Raw genomic sequence first — 22,120 nt, 5'->3', positions numbered from 1 at the left:
ATGAATCAGGAAAAGCAATATACACAATCTCTTCTCTGTAATGTAATATGAATCGGGAAAAGCAATATACACAATCTCTTCTCTGTAATGTAATATGAATCGGGAAAAGCAATATACACAATCTCTTCTCTGTAATGTAATATGAATCGGGAAAAGCAATATACACAATCTCATCTCTGTAATGTAAAAAAGCAATATACACAATCTCATCTCTGTAATGTAATATGAATCGGGAAAAGCAATATACACAATCTCTTCTCTGTAATGTAATATGAATCGGGAAAAGCAATATACACAATCTCTTCTCTGTAATGTAATATGAATCGGGAAAAGCAATATACACAATCTCTTCTCTGTAATGTAATATCAATCGGGAAAAGCAGTATACACAATCTCTTCTCTGTAATGTAATATGAATCGGGAAAAGCAATATACACAATCTCTTCTCTGTAATGTAATATGAATCGGGAAAAGCAATACACACAATCTCATCTCTGTAATGTAATATGAATCGGGAAAAGCAATATACACAATCTCTTCTCTGTACTCTGTAATGTAATATGAATCGGGAAAAGCAATATACACAATCTCTTCTCTGTAATGTAATATGAATCAGGAAAAGCAATATACACAATCTCTTCTCTGTAATGTAATATGAATCGGGAAAAGCAACATGCACAATCTCTTCTCTGTAATGTAATATGAATCGGGAAAAGCAATATACACAATCTCTTCTCTGTAATGTAATATGAATCGGGAAAAGCAATATACACAATCTCTTCTCTGTAATGTAATATGAATCGGGAAAAGCAATATACACAATCTCTTCTCTGTAATGTAATATGAATCGGGAAAAGCAATATACACAATCTCATCTCTGTAATGTAAAAAAGCAATATACACAATCTCATCTCTGTAATGTAATATGAATCGGGAAAAAGCAATATACACAATCTCTTCTCTGTAATGTAATATGAATCGGGAAAAGCAATATACACAATCTCTTCTCTGTAATGTAATATGAATCGGGAAAAGCAATATACACAATCTCATCTCTGTAATGTAAAAAAGCAATATACACAATCTCATCTCTGTAATGTAATATGAATCGGGAAAAGCAATATACACAATCTCTTCTCTGTAATGTAATATGAATCGGGAAAAGCAATATACACAATCTCTTCTCAGTAATGTAATATGAATCGGGAAAAGCAATATACACAATCTCTTCTCTGTACTCTGTAATGTAATATGAATCAGGAAAAGCAATATACACAATCTCTTCTCTGTAATGTAATATGAATCGGGAAAAGCAATATACACAATCTCATCTCTGTAATGTAAAAAAGCAATATACACAATCTCTTCTCTGTAATGTAATATGAATCGGGAAAAGCAATATACACAATCTCTTCTCTGTACTCTGTAATGTAATATGAATCAGGAAAAGCAATATACACAATCTCTTCTCTGTAATGTAATATGAATCAGGAAAAGCAATATACACAATCTCTTCTCTGTAATGTAATATGAATCGGGAAAAGCAACATGCACAATCTCTTCTCTGTAATGTAATATGAATCGGGAAAAGCAATATACACAATCTCTTCTCTGTAATGTAATATGAATCGGGAAAAGCAATATACACAATCTCTTCTCTGTAATGTAATATGAATCGGGAAAAGCAATATACACAATCTCTTCTCTGTAATGTAATATGAATCGGGAAAAGCAATATACACAATCTCATCTCTGTAATGTAAAAAAGCAATATACACAATCTCATCTCTGTAATGTAATATGAATCGGGAAAAGCAATATACACAATCTCTTCTCTGTAATGTAATATGAATCGGGAAAAGCAATATACACAATCTCTTCTCTGTAATGTAATATCAATCGGGAAAAGCAATATACACAATCTGATCTCTGTAATGTAAAAAAGCAATATACACAATCTCATCTCTGTAATGTAATATGAATCGGGAAAAGCAATATACACAATCTCTTCTCTGTAATGTAATATGAATCGGGAAAAGCAATATACACAATCTCTTCTCTGTAATGTAATATGAATCGGGAAAAGCAATATACACAATCTCTTCTCTGTACTCTGTAATGTAATATGAATCAGGAAAAGCAATATACACAATCTCTTCTCTGTAATGTAATATGAATCGGGAAAAGCAATGTACACAATCTCATCTCTGTAATGTAATATGAATCGGGAAAAGCAACATGCACAATCTCTTCTCTGTAATGTAATATGAATCGGGAAAAGCAATATACACAATCTCTTCTCTGTAATGTAATATGAATCGGGAAAAGCAATATACACAATCTCTTCTCTGTAATGTAATATGAATCGGGAAAAGCAATATACACAATCTCTTCTCTGTAATGTAATATGAATCGGGAAAAGCAATATACACAATCTCATCTCTGTAATGTAAAAAAGCAATATACACAATCTCATCTCTGTAATGTAATATGAATCGGGAAAAGCAATATACACAATCTCTTCTCTGTAATGTAATATGAATCGGGAAAAGCAATATACACAATCTCTTCTCTATAATGTAATATCAATCGGGAAAAGCAATATACACAATCTGATCTCTGTAATGTAAAAAAGCAATATACACAATCTCATCTCTGTAATGTAATATGAATCGGGAAAAGCAATATACACAATCTCTTCTCTGTAATGTAATATGAATCGGGAAAAGCAATATACACAATCTCTTCTCTGTAATGTAATATGAATCGGGAAAAGCAATATACACAATCTCTTCTCTGTAATGTAATATGAATCGGGAAAAGCAATATACACAATCTCTTCTCTGTAATGTAATATGAATCGGGAAAAGCAATATACACAATCTCTTCTCTGTAATGTAATATGAATCGGGAAAAGCAATATACACAATCTCTTCTCTGTAATGTAATATGAATCGGGAAAAGCAATATACACAATCTCTTCTCTGTAATGTAATATGAATCACGATACGCAATATACACAATCTCATCTCTGTAATGTAATATGAATCAGGAGAAGCAGTATACACAATCTCTTCTCTGTAATGTAATATGAATCGGGAAAAGCAATATACACAATCTCTTCTCTGTAATGTAATATGAATCAGGAAAAGCAATATACACAATCTCATCTCTGTAATGTAATATGAATCGGGAAAAGCAATATACACAATCTCTTCTCTGTATTTTAATGTGACTTAAGATTAAGAAAAACAATCTCTACTCTTTGTGGTAATGTGAATCAAGTGTCTTAGTACACATAATCCAGGGGTTCAAAAATCCCATCGCCCGACGCCCGGGACAAGGCAGATTTCATTTCGGGCGTATAAATAATGATATCTTACTTGCCCGTGGGCTACCTGATAATTACTGCAATGCTTACGGTTCCAACAGGTAAATGTGAGACGATACGAGAGCAAAATGAGGGAACTTTCGCAATGATAATAAACTAGAGTTATCTTTCTTTGCTATTTCTCCCTCCCCGATCAGGGCCTCGCAGTAAAGCTATTGGAAACCGAAGCGAGCATTTTTATAAATAACTGACCAATCACTGACAAGAGAGCCGGCAGGCACGTTTGAGTGAACTGTCAGACCGTGGCTGAATAGCAGACGACTGCCTCGTGTTTTATGGAAAAAAACATGTCACAGAAACTGATGGACAGTTTTTTACAATCGGACACAGGGGTGAAAAGGAAGGCCTTGGGTGATGACACCGAAGCCGAGGTTTGCACCAAACAATCTAAAGATAAAAAGTACGACGAGAAACGGTGTAGACAGTTTCAGAAGTCTTGGTGTTCAAAATGGCCGTGGTTACTTTACAACGAAGAAAAAAGACATTATGACTTGTGAATATTGTGCGCGATTTCCGTCTGTATCCACGAGACATGGGGTAAAGAACACTTTTGTCAGTGGGTGTTCAAAATTCAGAGTAGAATATCTGAAAATCCATGACAGTTCAGCCGTTCATGCCGAGTGTTTGTCATATTATATTCATAGCGGTGAAACCGGTGATTTGGAGGTTGGGGCAAGCTGCGATAAAGTAGAGAGAGACGGGAAACTTTTGAAGTGTTTTAAAAACATGGACAAGAAGAATTACGATCAAATTGAGAAACTGTTTGTGACAGCATTTCTCATTGCCAGCAAAGGAAAACCACTACGTGATTTTGCAATGCACTTAGACTTGCTTGACAGGGTTGGTGTGGACATAGGGCATAATTACAGAAACATTGATGGTGCGAGCAAGTTTATTCAAGCAATTTCACATAGTTTGAAAAAAGACTTCCAATCAGATATTAATGAAGCAAACTATGTATCCATTCTTAGTGATGGGAGTACTGACTCTGTAATTCTTGAACAGGAAACTGTGTTTATTCGTTATGTAAGCCATGGTGTTCCAGTTTCATTCCATGCTGCAGTTGTAACTCTAGATCATGCTACTGCTGATGGGGTGTTGGATGGAATAAAAACTGCTCTTGAAATGAATGAAATTAGTTATGAAAAGCTTGTATCACATGACTGTGAGGGGCCCAAACTAGTGTCTGCAAACTTTGATGGTGCATCTGTTATGATGGGTAACCATTCTGGAGTTGCAGGAAAGATCACACGAGAAGCTTACGTTGTACCTGTTCATTGTGTAGCACGCAAGCTGGAATTGTCAGTGTTGCCATTGAAAAATTTTGAAGAGGTATTGAAACATGGTCTTCACGAGCAAGCAGGCATATCTTTGCCATATGCACACTGTTTCAAGTCCGCCACCAGTCCAGAGATGCATAAGGCCTTAGAGTAATCATACTGGTATTGATTTAAATTACATTTCAACAATATGAGAGTCAGAGACTGTTCTGTATAAAAACAGTGCCAATTATTACCTGTAAAGAGAGAAAAAAGACGTCCAGACAGTAAACAATAACTTCAAATACCATGTTGATTTATTCTTTCACAATATCATCACAATTATGTCATAACAATCAGGGCAAGTGGAAAATTAGTCAGGGCAAGTTACTTTCTTGAAGTCACTTGCCCTGTGGCAAGTAGCTTTTAAAAAAAATTTTGAACCCCTGATAATCTCTTCTCCCTATTGTAATGTGAATCAAGTATCTCATTGCACACAGTTTCTGTAATGTGAATCAAGATTAACAAGCCACACAATCTCATCTCTGTATTGAATTGTCAATCAAGATTAAAAATACACCCAATCTCTTCTCTGTATTGTAATGTGAATCAAGTATCTGAATGCACACAATATCTGTAATGTGAATCAAGATTAACAAGCCACACAATCTCTTCTCTATATTGTACTGTGAATCAAGATTAACAATACACCCAATCTCTTCTATGTATTGTAATGTGAATCAAGTGTCCCAATGTACACAATATCTGTAATGTGAATCATGATTAACAAGCCACACAATCTCTTCTCTGTATTGTATCATGAATCAAGATTAACAATACACCCAGTCTCTTCTGTGTATTGTAATGTGAATCAATATTATCAAGTCACATAATCACTTCTCTATATGGTACTGGGAATCAAGTATTTCATTACTAACAATCTCTTTCCTATGTTGTAATGTGAATGAAGTATCACAATCCATACAGTCAATCCTTAGTACCGCCATGTAAGTTAAGACTGATAATCCACACAATCACTTTTCAATGTGTTCTGTGTATTTGAAGCCGTCAGCTGAATCTGTTCTGTTGTTATGTTTGGAGTGTCTTCCTGAATTATCCCATACACCCCTGTCAGTAATTCTGCAATGCTACTGACAGCAGAGTACGTCTGCATCTTCAGATATATTTCCTACACAAGTCCTATCATTGAATGAATACATGGCCATTCTTCTGCTTAATCCAGCATGATTAATATATGGTACTTTTCAATTATTGATTGGTCCTGACAACCAAAGCTCAAGTCAATATTTGAAGCAGAGCCAATAGATTCAGCTGTTGTTGTGTTAGCCACTGTCAGCACTAAACTCCCTCAGGTTACAAGTAGATTGGTGACAAACAGGTACTAAATATTCAGTCTCCACGTGTTTACACACGTTTCTTGCTATATAGAATTAAGGAGAATATGTCCTTTGGAAGACCTTCCTGGGTGTGTTAGGTAGCTGACTTTTGAGTGTTGGCGGTTAGTTTCCTGACTCTAATTAGTTTCCTGAGTATAGGTAGGAATCCCAAATGGGACAACTGTTTCACTTCCATGGTCTGGTGAATGAAGCAAAGTTGTGTGAGTCCCTCCTCATGTTTTTCAGCTTAGTCCAAAGGTGGATGCATTTGATACATTCTATATTGCCAGTAACTCTTGAGAAGACTGCACTGGGAAGGATACAGAGAAACTCTGTAGGAACACACAGGCCATACATCTGAACATATTTGGTTTCCAGAGGAATAGGGTTGTGTGTAACTTAGAACAGAAAGAGCCTGGGGCTGTTGAGTATCAACTTCCACAGTTGAACAGACATTTTTTGACCTGCAGAAAGTGACTTGAAGGGTGTCAAAGTAATTGGTTCAGCAAGGCCCTTAATTGATTAGTTGAGTGGTAAACAGTATCAAACATGAAACATAACCCACTGCAGAGTTGTAGCTAAAGATTATATTGCAGGGAAATATTCTCACGTGACTATTAGCTTGTGGGTAATTATTATAACTAGTATAGAAACTGTCTAGCTCTGATACAGGTTACTTTGTGAAACTGGACACTTCCATAGTTTTTCGTTCAAATGTCGAGCACTCTTTCACAAAATAATTGGCATTTTGTGTAACAAATATGAATTTATTTAATAGTTCTTCCATGAATGATTTGTATTAATTTTTTTCAGTTGTATTCATGGTAACTGATTTAGTTACCTGACCTCATTCTGTGTTACAGAGCCATTTAGTTACCACTCCTGTCATTGTCTTGCATCATTGTGGTCATCTGGGCTTCACTTGGCTCAAAGATGTTGACTCATGTTCTTGTTCTTGACAGGTATTCGTTGGTAAGTTGGATTTAGGTTTCAGTTTGTAGTCCTGAAAATTCATTGATCCTGATATTAGGAAAAAGCTGAACCTACTGTCCTTACACCCATTCATTCTGTCATCAGATGGATGATTAGAACATATTCTGTCTCATGTATCAGTTGTGTTCAAACATCATGTTTGTACTCTGTAGCCACGTACAGAGTTGTGATTATCTGATAACACTACAACTTGCATGAAATCCATGTTTCTGCATTTTGTAACATCTATGTATGTTATTTTTCCAGTAATTGCTGGTCCTTGGCAATATCCTGCGCTGTCATTGATTTATCTGTCATTTTCCCTTAGTGCTCAATTAGGCGGCTACTCAGTATTGGATACATTCCTTTCAGAGTTCTTGCACCCTGCCCAGCTCAACATGCTGCCCAACTGAACCATCTGCTGCTGCCCACACATCACATTGCCATTTTTCTCCCACTGCCCACTTGGTCTGCTGGCCTGCTACCCTGCTACCCCTTGGCCATCTTTCTCCCAACCTACATACTCTTCGAACAACCCTTTCCTGGTTGGTTAACTGCTTCTGCTGCCCCTCTTCAGACTCTGTGTCCACATTTCTCCCTCTACCCAACTTCCATCTATGTCCTGTTCCCATTTTGAGTGTTTTCTGACCATCAGATATGTTTACTGACCATATGGTGTATATGGAGTTATATGGAGTTCCATCTACTGACCTTATGTTGTGTATGAAGTTATATCGACTGGCAAGATGGTGTATATTGATTGTATCCAACAGCTAGCATGTCTGCTCTGTTTTCTCTCATGTCTCTACTTTTCTATTTTCTTTACTTTCAGAAATTTCCTTTACTATTGTTAACATTACTGCCAGCTATATCCTGTGTGGTGTGTTGATGACAGAGAACCCTAACTGGCCATTATTTACAGCAGCTACAGTGAAATGCTTTGAAACAAATGTTGATTGGAGGAGAATGGTTACATGTGTCATAAAAGCCGTACTTCCACATCATCAAAGTCAATTTGATATGGTTTGATAAGCTTCTGTTGGCTTCATGTTTTCTTGCTTTTCAGTTTTAGATACATTTCTTCTGAACACTGCATCAACGTCTTTTGAAGTTATATTAGTGGGCCTTTCTTAACCGAATCTTTGGAGAGAATGTGTACAACTGAAAAATGTGTCTGGCTTGGTTTATGACAGAGGTGGTCTTATGGTCTGTATGTGTGACAATGCTTAAGAGAGAAATATTATTTCAATGGTATATCATCAAGTCTACCACTGTTCTCTGTAAACTGCTATTGATCGGGTTTGTTATCACCTGCTTATTCACTGAATTTGCTGAAAATATACTGTATTCATCTTACTATGTAATATAATCTAATGATACATTTTTAGTCATCATAATGTGCACTGTACCCAAACATAAAAGCTTTAGTTGAAGTGCTTGTCCCATGTCTACATGTCAGCTTTCTGACTTTCCTTCAACAATCGGGAAAATCTGCATAAGTTAGCCTGTTGGTTGAACTATTTCTTCATCAGCATAGATTCACCGGCTGAAGATCTGCATGATAGGCAGACCTGTTGGATTGAACTATTTCTTCATCCTAATAAGAATCTTCAATGTGATCTTTGAATAAAGTAAATGCTGATTGGTAATTTGTATTCATGGCAATTTGTATTCAGTGTGATCACCAACAATATGTATCTCTGCTGTAGCTTCTTCTTTTAATATAGCAAGTGAATACCATATTTATACTATATTCTCGCTATCAGTATATGAACCAGTTTCAGTCAAGATCTGACTATTGCATATGACACACATGTGTAATTACTAATCTTTGAGCAGTTGGAGTAAAGCAGTTAAAAAACAGAGTAATCTTGACAGTATTTGCATGTCACTTACATCTCAACTCTTCCCAGTACTGACCACAAGGTATTCATGAAAGGAACAGCACAATAGACCATAGCAGGAAAGAGAAAGAAGTAATGCGCTGTGACTAGCTGAGTCAGTTGTCGTAATAACATACATCAGCGAGTGTATAATTCCAGTTGTTGATCAGACCCTAGTTAGGCTGGAAATGATGCTTGGTGAATTCACTGTATTGATTTCACTACAGCACGACATAATATTGACCAGTGCTGTTTTCGCTGCTGTCAGTTCTGTAAATCGCAGCATATGCTGCAGGGTACGAGGGCCGCGGGGATGGAGGAATAATGGCCTCAATTGGATTGTGATTGTATCTGACTGGCGGGGCAACTTCAGTCAGGGCTAATTACATTCATGTTGATTGCAGGGCTCTTATGAGGGGCCATAAAACATTGGATGTGTTTGTGTTGAGCTTGAGGGGCCATCCGATGTTATGCATATAACTCTTTTGATAATACATTTGATGACAGAGCTGATGAAATTTGGATCTGATACTGTACCTTCAATTTTGAGTAGTTGTATGTGGTTTAACCCAGTTCTGCTGCGTGTTGTAATTAAATCTTAATTATCATTCCAAATTTTTATACCCCTGCTATGAAGTAACGGAGGCATATAGCGTTCATTCCGTGTGTCCTTCCATCCCGAAACTTTGTCTGGAGCATGTCTCTTAAAGTTTCCATGCTAGGTTCACCAAACTTCACACATGTTAATCATTACCCATAGATGTGCCTTTTGCTATTATGAAGTTTTTTAGAGTTTTGTTTTGTCCTGTTTCCATGGAAACATGCCTTACTGCCAAATGTGTTTGATGGTTTTTGTCCGGAGCATATCACTCAAAGTTTTCATGCTAGGTTCATCAAACTTCACACACCTGTTAATCATTACCCATTGATGTGCCTTTTGCTATTTGGAAGTTTTTCAAAATTTTGTTTAAAATTTGCTCAAAACCTAATAAGTGGTACTTACAATGGCATATATAAAGCCTTAATAAAAACTTGCTGACCAAAGTAGGTAAAACTACAAGCATTTAGGATGCCCAGTAATATCAGACCACTTCGTAGGCTTGCTGCAAGAAGCAAAATAGCGGAATGAGTATTCTGGACCCTTGAAGGAATATCGATGAGTGGCACCATCAGTGCTGCAGATTTATGTCATAGCATCCATGCTTTACAGTCAAAGAGCACATCAACCTTTGAGGCCTGTGAATCTTAATTAATTCACAATTTGATGTAATGTGTTTCTGTAATGTTTATCCCCCTGTCTCCTTCACAAGTTATGTATGGTGGGGGCACCTGCTGTATCTGCGTCAGTCATCATCTGTCTGTTAAACCGTTATCTCCCACAACACCAGCCAGGCAATATTCTGTGTTATTATTATACAAAGGTTTAAATGCAGGACATTCTTATCGACTTGAAATGTTACTGTTGAGCACGCAAGGTTTAAGATCAGGACTTTTTTTCCACACATTGTGAAGAATATGTTTTAGTGCTCTTGCCATGGCCATTATTTTATGGTCCTTGTTTTGTTGCTGGTTTGTTTGTCGTTATATTCGAGCTACATAATGGTTATCTGTAATAGTCAACTTTGAGCGGGCAGTGGGTTCTTGTTTTGTTGCTGGTTTGTTTGTCGTTATATTCCAGCTACGTAATGGCTATCTGTAATAGTCTACTTTGAGCGGGCAGTATGGTAACCCAGTGGTTAAAGCATTCCCAAGAAACTCTGTGTAACAATGAAGATGATAATGACATTCATAACGTTTTGTCTTATATCATGAGTATATTGTCCAAGATTGCGATACGATGACAACCAAGTCGGACTTACTTCCCATTCCCGGCCATATAGCTGGAATATTGCTGAGCGCAGTGTAAAACTAGACTCACCAACTCAACCACCCAATCCCATTTATCACTCTTATGGCCTTCAGAAACCCATGCTCGCTATAAAAGGTGCTTAACACTATCAGGTTTGCTGACTTGGTTGACACATGTCATCGGTTCCCAGTTGCACAGGTCAATGCTCATGCTGTTGTTCACCTGATTGTCTGGTCCAGACTCATTTATTTCCGGACTGCTGCCATAACGATGTATATTACTGAGTGTGGTATAAAACTACTCACACTCACTTACAACGTATCGCACTGAAGATAAGATGACCTAACCAAACCTTATCATCGAATCTTGTTAGTCATCATTGATAACCGGGTTGGATTGCAGCAGACCAATTCCAATATCTTTGCGGTTTGAGCTTTTAGCGCAGCGTCGCTCATTGGAGCTACTTCAGCAGTGGTCTCAAGACCATGGTATAAGAGTCAAGGTCATGAAATGAGACAGTGGTCTGAATCAGTGAATGGATGCATGTCATTTCCACCAACAGTCAAACCTGCAGCAGATCACCACATATGTTGCCCATTGTACCCATCTTAGCAATAAACACCTGGGTCTTCTGCTTATCCTTGGAATCAGCTGAGGCAATGAGGAAATGCAGCTTACTTACAATTGTCAAGTCAGCTGAACTGTTTTATATATTAAACTGGATTGAGTTAACAATGTGTGCGTACATTGGGATGGTACACTCCATAATTAGGGCACCAGTATGTTCAGCTACAGCTCTCTACAAAGCAGCACATGATAAACATGTGATAAGCATCAATCTATACATATGTCAACATGTAGATATGTGTACCTACATTCCACAATCTGTGCAGTGAACATACTGTTGTGCACGTGTCAAACTTTTGCTTACATTCCTATCTTGAATACAATACAGTCATGCATAAATAGTGTTGTGCAAAAGATCATTAGGTGACAAGCAAAATAAACATTTACACTAAAGTTTGAGGAATAAAAAAGGGACACTTTGATAAATCTTTGTGAAATGCAAATTTTAATCAAGAAAGTTCTATTGCCATGTGATATTATCTCATGAACGACATATGCAGCTCTAAAATGAGTGGTAGCCATGGGATAGTATTGTGGTTAAGGTGATCACTTCCCCGCATGGGTACTATGTGTGATGTTCATTTCTGGTGTCCCCAGCCAGATATTTTGGAAATATTGATAAAAGCAGTGTTGAAGTGATCTTAACTCACTCAGTCATTCTAAAATGAGTATGATCTTCATGTTTTGTTTCCACCCAAGGCCCTGTGTACTTTTGTTCTTGTGAACTATGGTTTTCATATTGTTTCTGTTGCCATGGCTTCAGCGCTGTATTGAGCTTTGTCAATAGCAGATAATCAGCATGACTTTTTTCTTTACAGGCAAGAGTAAAGAAGCTGAAATTAAAAGAATTAACAAAGAATTGGCCAACATCAGAAACAAGTTTAAAGGTAAGTAGATAATGCATTATCTAGAATCATGCTTTCAGTCGGCATGCTGCCTAGGGTGTCCTGGGGTTGATTCCTTGAGTCACCCAAACCACATGTTGCCATCAGCATTTGCTTCTATACAGGTCCATCCAGTCTGTTTGAACATTAGCTGAGAAGCTGTGGAAATATTTATGAACTATATATAAATCTACCAGTCTGTCCCCAGGCCTACCATACAGACCGTGAACAAATCGTCAAACTATGTACACCAAAACAGAACAAAAATCACCAAAACTGCAGCAATATCCTCTGAAATTGAAACAGACTCTCTGTAATGGAAAACCAGTCGTTTGAAATGGAAACAAAACTTGCATATCAGCTACAAAACAGCCGTCATAGCATCCAAAACCAGCACTCATAGCATCCCATAACGGCATCAACCCCCCTATTGTAGTAATCTTCAAACCTATGTTAATTCAACACAATTTCCTCCAATTACTGTTACAGAACATTTGATTATTGTATTAGAGGATATGAGGTCAGTTTTGATTATTTGTTCACCGTTTGTATGGTAGTTCCTCCCTCACTCACTCCCTCTGTCTGAAAACATCCTTTAAGTGTATTGGACTCCCTATGCTAAAGACCAAGTGGTAACAAGTGTATTGGACTCCCTATGCTAAAGGCCAAATGGTAACAAGTGTATTTAACACTGATTCAGCATTGATACTATGGTAGGCAAGCTGTATGAACCTTTTGTGACATGAGTATGCTGTTACCCCTACACCTTTCCAGCACTTTTCTTTGCTAGTATTTAGATAAGTTGTTTTGACATGACACCACTGTAATAACATAGCTAGGAGTGAGATAACAGTGGCAATGGCCTTGATGTAGACTTGGTCTTGCAGCCTGACACACATTACTGCTAGACACATATTAGATGATCCTGCGCACTAAACGCATTTGTGACAAGAGAGGCGGTACAACGAATTGGGCGAGTACACTTGGCTGCTACAGGTAGCTTGACGATTATGCTCGTGCAATACATGCTAACCGTGACATGAAATCAACACCGCATATTCATTCGAATGATAAGACTGCAATTTCAGGCATAAGATACTGATATTCCACACTAACCTTTAGTTAAGACGAAGACAAATAGATGATTGGGGCATTGACAAGCATTTTAGATATTCAACAATTTTGTTTAAAAAAACCTAGGAAAATGTCATTTGCTTCGTGAAATGGATCGGTGGTCCTAAACATATTTGCTCAGTATATTGTGTTGATTCAATTCATTGGGACTGTACCTGTTCCCAAATCAAGTGTGCTATAACAATTCATGCGTGAAACACACAGGGAAAATGAATTTCTCGATATTTATCAGACAGCCTGTCTCCCTCTTGTTTTAAGTGGATCGTTCTGTGGGGCATTCCCAAGTATGCAAATTGGGGTCATTTGTCAGGTCATGGATCATCTTATATGTGTATACCAGTAGTTGTATGTCACAAAGACTAGTCTCAAGTTGAAGACAGGAGACAGGACAGAAATCCTAGCCTACTAAAGCTGCTTGCCGGGATAGCCATGCTGTGCATTTATTTGATTTAAAAAAAAAACACCACCACTAAAGCATTCACTTCGAAAGATTCATTGCATTTTCCTTTCACAAAAAGTCATAGGGTTATAATGTAGACATTATGGCTAGCAGTAGCCAGGGCGTGGAGTGTAAAGGACAAGGCTTCATGTGTAAATATGAGCCAGATGTTGAGGTGCTGCCTGCTGCTGGCATGTACAGAAGTCCACAACAGACATACATAACCAGCTGAACACATCATGGTTTCTTACTGTGGCTGACTTGCAGATTCAGTTTTATTGTGTCTGTCATGTGGTATTGAGGTGCTGCCTGCTGCTGGCATGTACAGAAGTCCACAACAGACATACATAACCAGCTGAACACATCAGGGTTTCTTACTGTGGCTGACTTGCAGATTCAGTTTTATTGTGTCTGTCATGTGGTATTGAGGTGCTGCCTGCTGCTGGCATGTACAGAAGTCCACAACAGACATACATAACCAGCTGAACACATCAGGGTTTCTTACTGTGGCTGACTTGCAGATTCAGTTTTATTGTGTCTGTCATGTGGTATTGAGGTGCTGCCTGCTGCTGGCATGTACAGAAGTCCACAACAGACATACATAACCAGCTGAACACATCAGGGTTTCTTACTGTGGCTGACTTGTAGATTCAGTTTTATTGTGTCTGTCATGTGGTATTGAGGTGCTGCCTGCTGCTGGCATGTACAGAAGTCCACAACAGACATACATAACCAGCTGAACACATCAGGGTTTCTTACTGTGGCTGACTTGCAGATTCAGTTTTATTGTGTCTGTCATGTGGTATTGAGGTGCTGCATTGTTCGTATCCACAGCCTGTAAGTCTTTGACTTCAGGCAGCATCACTTTCTACCATTGTTTACAGAATGTCACAGAACCTTGTCACTCGTGCAAACTGATCAGATGTTTAGGGGTCCATAAATTACATGCACACAACAACCGAAAAACAGGTCCTTGAAAAGAACATTTACCGTCATAAATCCACTTAGAGAGAAACATGTATCTGTTCATCCTCATTATGCTTTCTTTAAAAGTGCTGTAGTATTTATTTTTTTAGAGTTCCTTACTTTGTGTTGTTGTTTTGGGTTTTTATTCTTAAATTCCAGAATATTTGCTATGTATCAGGAAGGCTGGAGAAGCATGTTTAGAAGCACAGACATGGGATGCAAATCAATCTCAATCAAGTCATCTTATCCACACAGTCACATATCTACCTTTTCATTGAGGGGCTGCTGTATTTTGTAGCTGTAGCCAGCACCAATGTTTCAAAGTTATGAATCAGAGGAGAAAAATAACTTTCAGCGAGTGTTTAATTCTCAAATACAGGAAAAGGTGTCGGTGCTTAGTCATCAAACGTACTCAAGATATGATGTGTACTGTTGACTTAATTTTATATCTGTGTTTGAGAATTAAACTATAAAGGTCTGGATATAATGTTTTTCTTGTTTTTTCTAAATGTTTTAACCACAGAATGTTTTGCAGAATATTGAAAAATGTGGTGCAGAATTTGCTTAAATTTGCCGCGGAATCCATTAGGGAGTGCATTAACACACAGCAGTGAAGGACTTGATGTGCTGTTTAAGGCACAATGCATGTAATTGAGGTATCCTCATGATGTAGGAGTTTTGTTTTTCTGTGTCCATTCTCTTCTTTGGTGCAAACATTGTGTGTCAGGTGAAAAACCTGCTGATAGTTCTCATGTTACTTGCCCTTCTATCAGTGTAGATGGTTGTCATGCTCATCTCATGTTACATGTCCTTCTATCAGCGTAGACAATTGTCATGCTCCTCATCTCATGGTACTTGCCCTTCTATCCCTTCTATCAGCGTAGACAATTGTCATGCTCTTCATCTCATGGTACTTGCCCTTCTATCAGCGTAGACAATTGTCATGCTCCTCATCTCATGGTACTTGTCCTTCTATCCCTTCTATCAGCGTAGACAATTGTCATGCTCTTCATCTCATGTTACATGCCCTTCTATCAGCGTAGACAATTGTCATGCTCCTCATCTCATGGTACTTGCCCTTCTATCCCTTCTATCAGTGTAGACAATTGTCATGCTCCTCGTCTCATGTTACATGCCCTTCTATCAGGGTAGACGGTTGTCATGCTCCTCATCTCATGTTACTTGCCCTTCTATCAGCGTAGACAGTTCTCATGCTCCTCATCTCATGTTACATGCCCTTCTGTCAGGGTAGACAGTTGTCATGCTCTTCATCTCATGTTACATGCCCTTCTATCAGCATAGACAGTTGTCAAAGTTCCGATCTCAGTTACATGCCCTTCTATCGATGTAGACAGTTGTCATGCTCCTCATCTCATGTTAACATGCCCTTCCATCAGTGTAGACAGTTGTCATGCTCCTCATCTGAACAGGTCCACAAACATGACATACTGCAGTCGTGAAACCAGAACACATTGACCTAATCTGGACATGAGGACTTAAGTATTTCAAAGATAGAATATTTTCCAAGATTAATGAACTTTGTTGAAGCAAGAAACTTTGAAATGAACTAAACAAACTGAATAAACAAGTGTGTGATGTGACTCATCATGGTCTCTACCTCGCATTCTGCTGACACCTAGGTTGATCACTATTTCGTACAGCTTTTATATCAAAGTTATAACAGATAACACCTTGGTAGAAACATGATAACTAAGATACATGCTGTCTGGAGATAATGTCCTTGAGATAACGATCCCTGACTACTTGCTAGTGAGGTTCTTAACACTTTCAGAGCTGACATTGTCCAGAAACCTTTGGTTGTGTTTGAATCCCAGTTGGCCCAAGTTATATTTCTAAGTTTATCAGCACCTCTGCATCCATTTTCTACCCAATTCATAGGTCACTCACCTGTCCTACCAGTGAGCTGACAGGCTATTTGTTGTTTATAACTGACTTGCTGTCAGCATTTTTTCTTTTTATAATGGAAGTGTATAATGGAATGCAGGCCTAACATGTTTGACGAGTCATTGACTTAATAGCCCTGACAGAAGTGTGCAACATGACACAATGCCAGCCTGTTGTGTGTATAATACACAAACATCCAATATGGTTTTAAGTAAAGTCCCTGTTATAAATCCATTAGGCTTCAGATGCTGCAGGTTGCGGCCAGGTCTTTTGTTTGAGAGTTCTTCTCTACAGCTAAGAGACATGCTACAAACCTAGTAGCCACTTCCATCGTCAGTATGGACAAGTTCATGATTACATGCAAGCTTTGGTGGAAGTCATTAATGTTTCATAGTTGTGAAACGGTCAAGGTGTAGCCATTATGTTTCCTTGAAGTGATTTTCAAGAATGCATTGTCTGTAGTATGGTACCTTTTGCAATTACTGTACAAGGTCAAAATACCTTCTGAAGTATGATATGTAGAAGACGCTTATTGCTCGCTGGTTGTGAAGGAAGGAATCAGAGATGCCCATTTAACCATCCAACTCCCCTTTTTTTCTCACTTTTTTCCCCTCACAGTTACCAACTTATCCATTCATGCATTGACACAGATTACCAATTCTTGCTTCCACTCACTCAACCATTCATACATTCTCTCACCAACTTACCAACTCACCAACTCACCTGCTAAGCCCCAACTTGTGCTTTCTCTGCACTGTTCAGTGTAAGTCCCACCAGCAGGATCCTGTAACCTATGCTTGACCTCCAGATACAGCTTTTCCCATGTCACCATCTTCTTCAGTCAGAGAAGATGTTGCCTTATCTTGCCCCACCATGTCCAGCCTAACTCCACTTTGTCCTACCATGTCCAACGTAGCATCTGGACCCATCTGGACCCACCTTGACCCATCTGCTAGTATGTAAGTCCACGAAGCACCAGTTGATGGCACTCCTGACCCTGAAGTTATGTTCAGTTATTGATTACTATGGCAACCACCATTGATGGTTGTATGAGGCCTGTGATGTCCAGCAGCTTTAGGTATGAGCTTCACAGCCAACTCCAATCAGCCATTTATCCTGGACTTGCACTGATAGTCCGCTGATTGATCCCCAGGGAAATGTGTCCCCAGCCAGTCACATTGCTTATTTACATCAGGCTGTTAAATAACAAAAGTTGAAGTGTTTTATCACACCGACTCTACTGAGAGGTGGAATGGAAGTATTTTGTGGTGAAGTGGAAACTGATTGTATGCAATAGATCTGCTGTAAGCAGGTAGACTAATAAGGCTTGCCATTGTTCAGATCCGTTTGTGTATATCATTCTGAAGCTGGTCACAGCGAGATATCGCCATGTTAGTTGTGTAAGGCACCAAACATACATCAACATGAACACAGCTGTGTCTACTTGGACTGGCTGTCAACATACTTGATAGTGACTGGTAACTGTTAACTACATGGTGCTTAATAAATTTATAAATGCCAGAAATGAACATATTTCACATTACTGTTGAATGTTGACTTATTTATGCCTAGGTCATGAAGCAGAACACCATTTTGCACATTGTTTACATGAATAAATGTAAACATGCAACTTCGTTAGTGGGTTTTTAAATGAGAACAAGATTTTATCACAATGAGTGAGTGAGTTAATATTTAAAGTCACATCAGCAGTATTTCAGCCTTATCATGACGAGACGATTCTTGAAAAAAGGTATTTATGTATATGGTAAAAACCTGTCATCAAAGGACAGTAAAACAACTAGAATATCACAATAAGAAATAAAACTAGCGTGAAAAGTTAAAACTGATATCACTATTCAGACAATACAATATAAAAACAGGCTATAGATAACAAACAACTGAAGGTAGATCACCATACTAGAGGCCATGGGGGACTTACAGTACTTTTGCTACCTGGTCCCTAGCTGGATTTACACCATCCACTCAGCTGCTGGTGATTGTATGCAAGATTAGCCACAAACTAAAATGACAGAAATACTACTGCTACCAAAAATGGAAGATTAAATTTGAATTCAAATGGTTTGGGACTTGCGTACCCTCTCAGGAGGACAATTATTTTACGGTACTTCAAACCCGCTGGAGGATACAGCCACTAACAATCTCAGTTACTAATTCAACTTCCAATCATAAAATACTTAGTTATTTACAAGTCAGACAACAAATCTAATTCTTTTAAAAAGATTTTTTTTTTTTTTTTGTATCACAAAGGTATGACACAATTTTTTTATATCGATAGTTATTATGATTCTTCAAACCAACAGTAATTCTAACGCTTGAACACGTTATGGGACGCAGCCAGAAATACTTGACTTCATAATGTGTATTCAGCTCTTGTACCTGGGGGTTTCAGTAAAGTGCTATAAGTCTTAAAACTAGCTTCCTTTCGTATTTGCCTGCACCATGACACAACAGAAATAACAGTCAAGGGTTTTAAGCCAAATTCACATACTCTACTGAAACAGCCTTGCAGATCCATGCTGTGTGTATTACTGTGTTCGTGATAGGGCCAAGATATAACTGTCAACAACAGTGATGTTAACATAAGACTGGTTGTCCTTGTCACTCAACCCATCTTACAGGCCATGTTTATGAGGTTAGTTTCAAATGTAACAACTAAAATCCGTAGGACCCTAGCAGGTGGAGGAGTGGACATAGCACAGTGGTCAACTGTCCAGCCAAGGTTCAAATCTAGTATGTGTTGACAGTTCCTCCCCTCTGTGATGTTTTTTGATATTGCTGAGGTGACTTTACACCAGTCCAGGTGATCTGCACTTAATTCAGTACAGAAACTACTGAAGCTTGCAGGTGGTGCCTGACATAATGGATGGCTGTCTGTTGCAGGGGACAAGACCTTGGATGGCTACCAGAAGAAGAAATATGTCTGCAAGCTGCTGTTTATCTTCCTACTGGGACATGACATTGATTTCGGTCACATGGAGGCCGTCAATCTGCTCAGCTCCAACAAGTATACAGAAAAACAGATTGTGAGTATTGGAATACACACTATAAAAATCAACAATCTCATTACCAGATAAATCTACCCGAGGAACGTGATGTGTTACTTTACTGTATGGTGATTGCCTTCTTTCCATGTTTATTCATGAACAAAGAAATATTTGAACTGCTCATGTTGAAAGTCGGCCAACAGTGTTGCATTTCCGATGATGGTGTGGATTGTCATTGAAAACTATTGGTAAAGAATTGAGATGAATCTGCTCTTAGAAGTTTGGATAAAGCTAATGTACTGTTTATTTTAAAGCAGACTTTCAGATTTTGTTATCCCTTGCAACACGTTTTACAGGAGATATTAAAATGCACTCCATCTGTGCGTCTGTCCATCCATGAACATTTATGTTTTCCAGAGTAGAACTTTAAAAACGTTCAATATTTCTTCTCTAAACTTAGATAGATCTGGTTGTGTACTGGTGCCTTTTGGTAGTAGGGTATTCTGGATAAAAATAATTTTGGCGTTTCCATGGCAACTGGTTTGACTTAGACTGAAGTTGGTGGTAGTGCTCTTTTCCACAGAACTCTAAAACCATTCCCTATTTCTTCACCAACCTTGGCACATAGCTAGGTCTGGTGGTATGGTGGTGCATTTTTGTAGTTTTGGGAGTCTGAATAAAATATTTTTGGCCTTTTACATTGCAGCAGGTTTGACTTGGACTTAATTGTTGGTAGTGCTCTTTTCCGGAGTAGAACTCTGAAACTGTTCTCTATTTCTTCACCATACTTGGTGTATAGCTTGGTCTACTGATTTACAGGGGCCAGTTGGTAGTTTTGGAATTCTGAATGAAATATTTTTGGCATTTCCATGGCATCGATTGCAACAAGTTTGACTTTGACTGGAATTGGTGGTAGTACTCTTTTTCTAAAACCATTCAATGTTTCTTCACCAAACTTGGCACATAGAAAAATCTGGTGATGTACCGGTGCCTTTTGGTAGTTTTGGAATTCTGAATAATATGTTTTTGGCATCTCCATGGCAACAAGTTTGAGGATGTTCTGATGTTCAGGAATGCTTAATGACACTCAGAGATTGGTCAGTTATGGATTGGAGACTGTACTGTTAACTGAAGGCACTTGACAGAGTGACTGCAATATATATCCCCAGCACACATTGTTCAAAACTGAGGTTTTCCCACCTTTTGTACTTAGAACTACTCGTAAACTCAATTTGGTGTTATGGATACAACTAATTATGTATAGTTGACAGAGATGAGGATGTAATTTAGTTTGATTGCAGCCAGAAATACAATATTAATGGCTATTTATGGAGAGAGATGTAGAAACAATGAATGGTGTTGATGTCATATGGAGCAATGATAAAAAATCATTGTTGGGTTAACAGTGATTTCTTTTTTTTCTGTTAACATTATTAGTACATATTCTGTTATAGATTTGTCCTGATATGACTGAAATATTGCTTAAGATGCATTATCACTCACTTGCTCTCCACTCACTCTCCTCAGGGCTACTTGTTCATCTCCGTGCTCATCAGTGCAAGCAGTGATCTCATGAAACTGGTCATACAGTCCATCAAGAATGACCTCGGCAGTCGCAACCCCATCCACGTCAACCTTGCCCTGCAGTGCGTTGCCAACATTGGCAGCCGCGAGATGGCAGACACTCTTAGCTCAGACATTCCGAGGCTGCTAGTCTCAGGGTAAGACACAAAATATAAGTAGTCAGTGTAATTGAGGCTTGAGTGAGATATGAAATTGACAGTTTTGTCTACAGGGGAATTCATCCTTGATTTTGTGGAGAAGATTAATGTACTGATGCATTCCATACTTGTCCTCAGATTATTGCGTATTATTTGAACAACAATGTGCTCACTTCTGGGCAATTTACACCTGAATGGTGACCCTTACTTATCAACAGTCCTGGATAATTATCAATGCTGATACACTCTGTAAGCAGGGAATTTTGGTTGTTCTTGAAAAAAAATAGTGCATAAAGATTCTCAGCAGTCCAGGTTTTTCACTCTATGAATAATTCCCCTTCCAGTGACACGATCGACTCTGTGAAGCAGAGTGCAGCGCTGACCCTCCTCAAGCTACTTCGCTCCTCACATGATCTGATCCCCATGGGGGAGTGGACATCACGGATTGTCCATCTGCTCAACGATCAACACATGGTGAGAGACAAGCAGACACTGCACACAGACATATGTGGGCTTGGAGAGTTTCAGAAAGCTAGGGGTTGATGTATTGATGTATGTACAACAGCAGCCTGGTGTATAACTGTCGCTATTGCCAGGTGCAACTCAGGGACCATGACAAGGCTTGTATGAATACTGTCTCTACAGACTACAATTACTGTTATAGTACTATGAGATTGATCAGGTATTA

General features: G+C 38.4%; 1 protein-coding gene across 1 annotated transcript in view; it reads left to right on the top strand.

Moving 5' to 3' along the window:
* The window catches only part of LOC137261171 (AP-2 complex subunit alpha-2-like), a 50,841-nt gene that overhangs the window by 7,906 nt on the left and 20,815 nt on the right, over positions 1-22,120 (top strand). The window contains exons 3-6 of the mRNA XM_067798877.1: positions 12,197-12,265; positions 19,608-19,750; positions 21,239-21,432; positions 21,777-21,906. Of these exons, the coding sequence (XP_067654978.1) occupies positions 12,197-12,265; positions 19,608-19,750; positions 21,239-21,432; positions 21,777-21,906 (536 nt within the window). The remainder of the gene's footprint in view (positions 1-12,196; positions 12,266-19,607; positions 19,751-21,238; positions 21,433-21,776; positions 21,907-22,120) is intronic.

This window comes from Haliotis asinina, chromosome 14 (genome assembly GCF_037392515.1).
Source record: "Haliotis asinina isolate JCU_RB_2024 chromosome 14, JCU_Hal_asi_v2, whole genome shotgun sequence".
Taxonomy (NCBI): Eukaryota; Metazoa; Mollusca; class Gastropoda; order Lepetellida; family Haliotidae; genus Haliotis; species Haliotis asinina.
This window is presented reverse-complemented; position numbering and strand designations above follow the sequence as displayed.